Consider the following 8,076-nt stretch of genomic DNA (forward strand, 5'->3'; position numbering starts at 1 on the left):
TTAACTTAATTTTTTTAAATCTCCATTTTAAAATGCCATATATATATATATACAAAGAAAGAACAAAAAATAAAAATAACGAACTTTTTCTTACAGAACCAAATATGGTTGGCAAACAAATTACTCTCGTCATTTTCCTTCAAATTACAATTGTTTTACTACTACAAATCGCCAATGCCGAAGAACAAATCACGTTCCAAGGTAGTATATGTAAACGTATGGACAATGTAAGCGCTGACGGCGCTTACCATGACAACATTATTTCCGTCCTTGACAAGCTCACGAATCAATCATCCATCTCAAGGTTCTTTAATACCTCCTCCGGCGATGGCCTTGACCGTGTCAACGGTCAATACTATTGTCGGCCCGACCTCGACTTGAAGTCCTGCAAGTCCTGCGTCAGCACTGCTCTCACTCTTTTCGACCAAGTATGCTCCAACAAGAAGCAAGCCATCGTATGGTACTTATTTGCCTTCTTTTCGTATAATTATCTATGTTATCGAGTTTGCGATATACGATTTGGCAATTGGCATTAACTTAGTTATATTTCATGCTCTTGAGTTTCACAAATGCTCATTATAGACGGCGCATATTCGTCTATAGCTATAGACGGGCCAAATATTCACCCACTTTAAGTAAAACGGACCAAATGTGACCAACTTAACGCCAAATGTCACCAGTGTCATTTCCTAAGCTACAACAGGTAGTTTATCACATGGAAATGGTACTGGTGACATTTGGCGTTAAAGTGATGACATTTGGCCCGTCTATAGTTATAGACGGATATTCCCCGTCTATAATGAGACGGTTTGCTTGAGTTTATAATCTACAATTTGAGGTCTTAATTTTTTGGCTACGCGATTATATTTGACAGGTACCAACAATGCATGGTTCAATACACTAATCGCACCGTCACCGCCACTCTACAAACCGAGCCATCGAATGAGTACGGGAGCTATTTTAACGTATCCCGACCAGACATTTTCCCGGATATACGTAACAAGACTTTGGATGATGTTATAGCAAAGGCGTTAATGCCAGAGAATACTGACCGTTTCGCCACCGGTAACGACACTTTTACAAATTGGGAAGGGTTCTACGCCATGGTTTGGTGTATTCCTGATATAATGTTGGATGAGTGTAAGACTTGTTTGGACACTGCGGTGAGTAGAATTCCAGAGGGCGGTTTGTCGCAATATGCTTATGTTTTTCTACCTAGTTGTTTTTTGAGGTATGATTCCGTCAAATTCATCTTCTCCATAAAGGCTTCGCCACTATCTCCGGCCGCTCGTTGATCTTTTGCAGCATCTCCGTTCCCATCACCTTTGTCTGGCAGATCGGTTTGTCTCATATAAGATCGTTGTACACCGTAAAATGAACTAACGATTATAATAGCTTATGTATCTCATTTAATGATAGTAGTAAATGAGACGTGGGCGTTAGCTATTATAAACCGTTTACAATCATACTTGACAATTTGTGTAGGTGGACTATCAATTTAATTTGTTTGATTATTATGTCATTGCAGAATTTTTAAGGTCGATAATGCAACATTTTGTACAATCAAAGAAAATTGAGTGATTTTTTTAATTCTTACTTTGGTTTCATTTTGATTTAGTCGTTTTAACCGTCAAAGTATTGGCTCGAGCATGATTTTATCGTTGAGTTCGATTTATTTGTGTTGGAAATAGGGGCTTAGTTATGCCTTATGTAGTTTTTCCAATTTATCCCACATTGGTAGAATGTAGTTGTTGTCATGTGTTTATATAACATACGACACATTATCATATCAGTAGTGGGTCATGGGAGGCTTTTGTGGAAGCCTTGCGAGGTGTTTAATTCAGCTTGCACACGCGCACGCGTGCTCGAGCCCGAGCCGAGCCGACTCGACCCGGGAATCGGGAATCGCCTGTGGCCTCTCTTCTCTCGTTCCAATGCTCTCAGTCTCGAGTGGGCGTGCCTGAGTGCAGTAGTGTAAATCCTTGGGGAATTACCGGTCAATTGCTGATCGCCACCACGGTCGTGCCGGAAATATAGTTTTCAAGGCAGTGGCTCTCATACCACGTCACTACAAACCGGTTATCTTTTTTCCTTTTACATTGTTACTACAATTTTATTCTTACAATTTGAAAACTATATTTTGTTGCTGTAACAATGTCGATCATGTCAAAAAATGTTCCTGGTTTGTCAAAAGTCGAACCCTTAGATGGTCTGAACTATAAGCGTTGGTCTCAAAAGTTACTGATGTTTTTTTAGCAGTTGAAATTGATTACGTTTTATTTTCTGACTCTCCTGCTGCTGTAACCGAAATTGCTGCATCGTCTGTTGAGTCCACCCCTCCTGCAATTTCTGTAGTCAAGTTAAATTAAGAATGATAAGGATAATAAAACAGTTAGGTTTCACCTCCTTAATATTATGACTAATACCCTATTTGACTTGTTTATGGTTCATAAATCGGCTAAAACCATATGGGAATTACTAGAGAAAAAATATGGGCTGATGATGCGGGTAAAAAAAAAATATGTCGTTGGGAAGTGGCTTGGGTTTCAGATGGTAGATGACAAACCAATTATGGAACAAGTTCATATCTATGAGAATTTCTGTGCTGATGTCGTTAATGAAGGTATGAAACTAGATGAGATTTTTCTAGCAAATGTGTTACTCGAAAAATTCCCTCCTTCCTGGTCTGAATATAGAAACCATCTTAAACATAAGAAAAAAGACCTTCTCCTCCAAGAATTAGTGAGTCACATGAGGACCGAGGAGGCAAATCGTCTCAAAGACAAAAACATTAGTGTGTCTGTAAATGCTTGTAATGCTTCTGTTAAAGCTAATCTGGTTGAGTCGAGTGGTCCATCCAATTTTGAGAAATTCAAGGGTAAGGGTAAGGCCAAGGTTGGTCAGGGGAAGAACCAGGGTCCTGCTAAGAAGAATGGTCCAGGGAAGCATACCAAACCAGTTGCTAAGATTCAGAAACCAAAGGGGCCAATTGTTTGCTATGTCTGTGGAAAAGCTGGTCACAAAGCCTACCAATGCTCCGAAAAGAAATCTCTGAAGCCAATCTGTGGACTGATGACATCATTGCTGCTGTGGTTGTGGAAGCTAATGTGGTGGGTAATGTTGCTGAATGGGTCTTGGACACTGGCGCTTCTAGACATCTCTGTGCTAACAAGGGGTTATTTGCTGAGTTCGAGGAGGTAGCTGATGGGGAATGCGTTTTCATGGGTAACTCTTCATCCGCACCGATCAAAGGTAAAGGCAAGATATTTCTCAAACTCACCTCGGGGAAAACACTTGCTCTAAATAATGTTTTGTATGTACCCTCGTTATGTCGAAACCTTGTGTCTGGTGCCTTATTAAACAAAGCTAGGTTGAAACTTGTTTTTGAGGCTGACAAGGTGGTAATGTCACGTAATGGGGAATTTGTGGGCAAGGGTTATCTTTCTGGGGTCTTTTTGTATTGAACACTGATTCAGTTTCTAATAATATTGCATCTACTTCTGCTTATATCGCTGAGTCTATTGATGTTTGGCATGGTAGATTAGGTCATGTGAATGTTGACTACATTAAAAAACTTAGAACTATGAGTTTAATTCCATGTTTGTCGAGTCAAGAATTCTCTAAATGTGCTAGCTGTGTTGAGGCTAAATTCACAAAGAAACCTAGTAAACAAGTTACCACTAGGAAAACGAGTCTTCTTGAGCTTATTCACACCGACCTAGCTGACTTCAAAAATGTTGCAAGTAGAGGTGGTAAAAATTATTATGTCACTTTTATAGACGACTGTTCAAATTACACCCGTGTTTATTTGCTTAAGACAAAAGATGAAGCAGAACATTCGTTTATAAGTTTTAAGAATGAAGTCGAAAACCAACTTGACAGAAAAATCAAAAGGGTAAGGTCTGACAGAGGTGGCGAGTATAAATCAAACTATTTAGCCGAGTTTTGTGAGAAAAACGGTCTAATATATGAGACTAGTCCACCTTACTTACCTCAATCCAATGGAGTAGCTGAACAAAAAAATAGAACTTTAAAAGAAATGATGAATGCTATGCTTTTAAGTTCTGGCCTATCTGACGATATGTGGGGGGAAGCAATTCTATCGGCTTGTCATATTCTTAATCGTGCACCTCATAAGAAACTAGACAAGACACCCTACGAGATATGGAAGGGCTATCCTCCTAACCCGAGCTTTCTAAGGGTATGGGGGTGTTTAGCTAAAGTGGGTTTACCTGACTTTAGAAGACCTACAGTTAGACCTAAAACCTATGATTGTGTTTTTATAGGTTATGCTAAAAATAGTTCTGCTTATAGATTCATGTCTTTAAGTGATCGTTCTATATTTGAAGCTAGAGATGCTGTGTTTTTTGAGCATATTTTTCCATTACAGAAAAATGTTGATTCATCTCCTAGTTTACCTGTTACATCTATTGATATCTCTTCACATGCTAGTAGTAGCACTTCTATTGATCATGTTGCTGAACCTACAAGGATTAAGAGACCTAGATGTCCTAAAAACTTTGGACCTGATTTTGTTTCAACATTGCTGTCTGAACATGGTTACACTGTTTGTGCTAGTGATGAGTTTGTTTCAGCATTTTTAATAGAAGATGATCCGAAAACATACAATGAGGCTATGAAATCCATTGATGCTAACTTTTGGAAAGATGCTTTAAAGTGAACTTGGTTCAATTGTGTCTAATCAGACTTGAGAGTTGACTGATTTACCTAAAGGTAGTAAACCCATTACGAGTAAATGGATTTTCAAAAATTAAATGAGACCTGACGGTACAATAGAAAGATTCAAAGCTAGACTTGTGGTTATAGGTTTTACACAAAAGAAAGATATTGATTATTTTGATACTTATTCACCTGTGACCAAAATTTCGACTATTAGAACTCTTGTCGCCTTAGCTGCTATTCATAACCTTTTTATACATCAGATGGATGTCAAAACCGCTTTTTTGAATGGTGTGTGGGGTAATATCCGTATAAGACCTTCTAAATTTAGGATTATAACGTAAAATTTGCATGTGAAATATGGTCATAAACGAAATACAACAATGAAACGATAAAGATAAAGAATCAACCTCGGGTCCTTTGATTTACGGCGTAAAGAACAGAAATCAACAGAGATTCCCTCCTAATTGTTGCACCCAAGACCGTCTGAGACTATGCCCTTGTGCTAGAAATGCTTTCTAATTGTCTTGCAATATTGAGAAAGCTCTTGTGAGGTTTTGCGATGTGAGATCTAGGTTTCAGAGAGAAAACGATCTCCAAAACCCTAATTTTTTATCAAAAATGAATTCGGTCTCAAAGGAGAGGAAACCTCTCCTTTTGATGGCCTCGGTCCGCGGGTCACTAGAGGAGGGAGTGGGCTTTCCACTTTCTCCTCATTTAACTCGTGATCCGACTGATCCGACTCCACTCGCTAAAATGCATATGACGCGGTTTTTATTATAAATCGTCATCGGTTATCGGCTATTAAAATATCAACTAATAATACAGGTTAGTTGAAGTATTAATACATGTCCGACAAAGACGATATTGTATAATTATATTCAATATACATTTAATTAAATATAAAACGGTTATATTCAATTTACGAATTAACTGCTTAATTCGCCTTAGCCATTATTATTTAATCCGTATTAAATAAAATATCTCAACATCATATTTTGACTAATTACTAGTCAAATAACTCGGACTAACTGGTTAGTCAAAATTGGCATCTACATGACTGTATTTTCATACTGTCACATCTCTCAAACGTATCCTATAGGTGTGACTTTTAGGGACCAATTGATCACCGCCATCTGTATGACAATAACGTCAAACTTATCTAGCAAGCCAACCGTTATTGATAAACGTGGATCAACTGATAATAATACCAAAAGTATGCCCTTTGATCCTTTTAGAGGTTTATAAGTCCTTGCACTAAATGTTAAGGACACCAACCCCAACAAGCTCCCACTTGTCCGTACAAGTGTATGTGCAATGACGTTATCCGCACTAATCGGAGGACACGGCTCAACAAACTCCCACTTGTCCGTACAAGTGTATGTGCGATAACCGATTCTCATATTCATTTAAAATTTCTCCCACTCAATGTAAAACAATTTGCGAGATCCGGATCGCAAAGGTCGTATTTTACAATCGATCCGTATCTAGAGTGGTTTCCCCGACTAGAGAGTAACTTAACTGATAAAACGAATCCGTATCCGAGCATGGCCATGCATTTCGATTCTGACTCCTCGAGTGGCCCCGAGAAATATCGAGTACACGATAAAGGCTGAATATTGCCTTCAACTCGACTCCTTCCGATCTAAGCACAGCATGAAATGACCCAGAAAAAATCTACTTGGCCCCCTGTTACGGATGACCGTGAGAAAGAAACCAAAGTCACCCAAAATCTGCCGTAGTCTCAAGAGACAGTCGATAGTCAAAAGAATCGACTCTTAGGATCACCATGGAAGTCCTATCCACGACCGGGCACCGAATGTTATAAAACATTTAGGACTCCACGTCGATGTCACAATTGTGTCCTACGAAATATCCGTATAAATCGCCTCTGTGATTGGTCAGTCAACCGGTTGACTTATGGCTCGTTGAACCCACCATCAACCAACGTCACAAAATAATTGCCAGAGTTATCAGCTCATGTGGCCAATTAAGGACCAAAAATATAATGTTTGTTCAGTTCACTTTGTGGTGTTCAAAATTTGTCGTACAATTCCACATGAAAAACAAAATATATAAATATCAAAACGATGATGTTGTATAGAGTACAAAAGCGAATGAATCTAATCCATAAAAGAGTACTACAACTTAGGAACACGTTTAATTCCCATGGAATTAACGTGCCCTTCATGCTTATCTTGTCGTAATGCTTTAGTGAGAGGATCTGCTATGTTATCATCTGTAGCAATCTTTTCTATCACTACTTCCTTTTGCTCCACGTAATCTCGGATTAGATGAGCTTTCCGTTGTACATGTCTAGACTTGTTGCTAGACTTTGGCTCCTTAGCTTGGAAGATGGCACCACTATTGTCGCAATAGATGGTGATCGGGTCATTCGAACTAGGTACTACCGATAGCCCATGTAAGAATTGACGCATCCATATCGCTTCCTTTGTAGCTTCAGACGCGGCATAGTACTCGGACTCGTCGTAGAATCTTTGTAACAGTTTGTTTCGAACTCTTCCGGTGATCTGCAGCGCCATTAAGAGTAAAAACGAATCGGATCGAGATTTCGAGTCATCTCGATCCGTTTGGAAGCTAGCATCTCAGAATCGGTTGCGCAAGATAGCTTTTGAGGGCCTCCATAAGTCAATGCCCAATATTTAGTCCTCCGTAGGTACTTAAGAATGTTCTTGACAGCCAACCAATGTGATTCACCTGGATCTTTGTTGGAATCGACTTGTCATACTCAATGCATATGCCACGTCGGACGTGTGCATATCATGGCATACATGATTGATCCTATTGCCGAAGCATAAGGAATCCGTGCCATGCGCTCTTTCTCTTCTTCGGTGTCTCGGTGCCGAGACTTGCTCAAATGCACCCCGGAGCCATAGGAAGAAACCCCTTCTTGGAATTAGTCATGCTGAATCTCTCTAGGACTTTGTCTATGTAAGACTCGTGACTGAGAGATAACATCCGTCGTGATCTATCTCGATAGATACGGATGCCTAGAATTCTTTGTGTCTCTCCCAGATCTTTCATCTGGAAATGGTTTTTCAACCATACTTTCACCGAAGTTAAGAGAGGTATGTCATTCCCAATCAGGAGTATGTCGTCAACATACAATATTAGGAAGACAATCTTGCTCCCACTCGACTTGATATATAAACATGGTTCCTCGACCGATCGAGTGAATCCATTTTCTTTTATCACTTGGTCGAAGCGATGATTCCAACTCCTTGATGCTTGATTAAGTCCATAAATGGAACGCTTAAGCTTGCACACTTTCTTAGGATGTTCTGGATCGATGAAACCTTCGGGTTGTACCATGTACAACTCTTCCTCCAAAAAGCCGTTTAAGAAGGCGGTTTTCACATCCATTTGCCAAATTTC

General features: G+C 39.4%; 1 protein-coding gene across 1 annotated transcript; it reads left to right on the top strand.

The window, feature by feature from the left end:
* The first annotated feature begins 218 nt into the window (after nt 1–218).
* Nucleotides 219–2,369, top strand: LOC141639682 (cysteine-rich repeat secretory protein 4-like). Its single transcript, XM_074448751.1, has 3 exons — nt 219–460; nt 875–1,185; nt 2,260–2,369. The coding sequence occupies exons 1-3, from the start codon at nt 219–221 to the stop codon at nt 2,367–2,369; spliced, it is 663 nt and encodes a 220-aa protein (XP_074304852.1).
* Nucleotides 2,370–8,076: the final 5,707 nt, after the last annotated feature.

The sequence above is a fragment of the Silene latifolia genome, chromosome 2 (genome assembly GCF_048544455.1).
Source record: "Silene latifolia isolate original U9 population chromosome 2, ASM4854445v1, whole genome shotgun sequence".
Classification (NCBI taxonomy): domain Eukaryota; kingdom Viridiplantae; phylum Streptophyta; class Magnoliopsida; order Caryophyllales; family Caryophyllaceae; genus Silene; species Silene latifolia.

Excerpts from the sequence above, each read along its gene's own strand:
- LOC141639682 (XM_074448751.1), top strand. The coding sequence starts at position 219 with ATGGACAATGTAAGCGCTGACGGCGCTTACCATGACAACATTATTTCC. Across the intron at positions 461-874 it reads AAGAAGCAAGCCATCGTATG|GTACCAACAATGCATGGTTC; the intron begins GTACTTATTTGC and ends TATATTTGACAG. Across the intron at positions 1,186-2,259 it reads GAGTAGAATTCCAGAGGGCG|TTGAAATTGATTACGTTTTA; the intron begins GTTTGTCGCAAT and ends TTTTTTTAGCAG.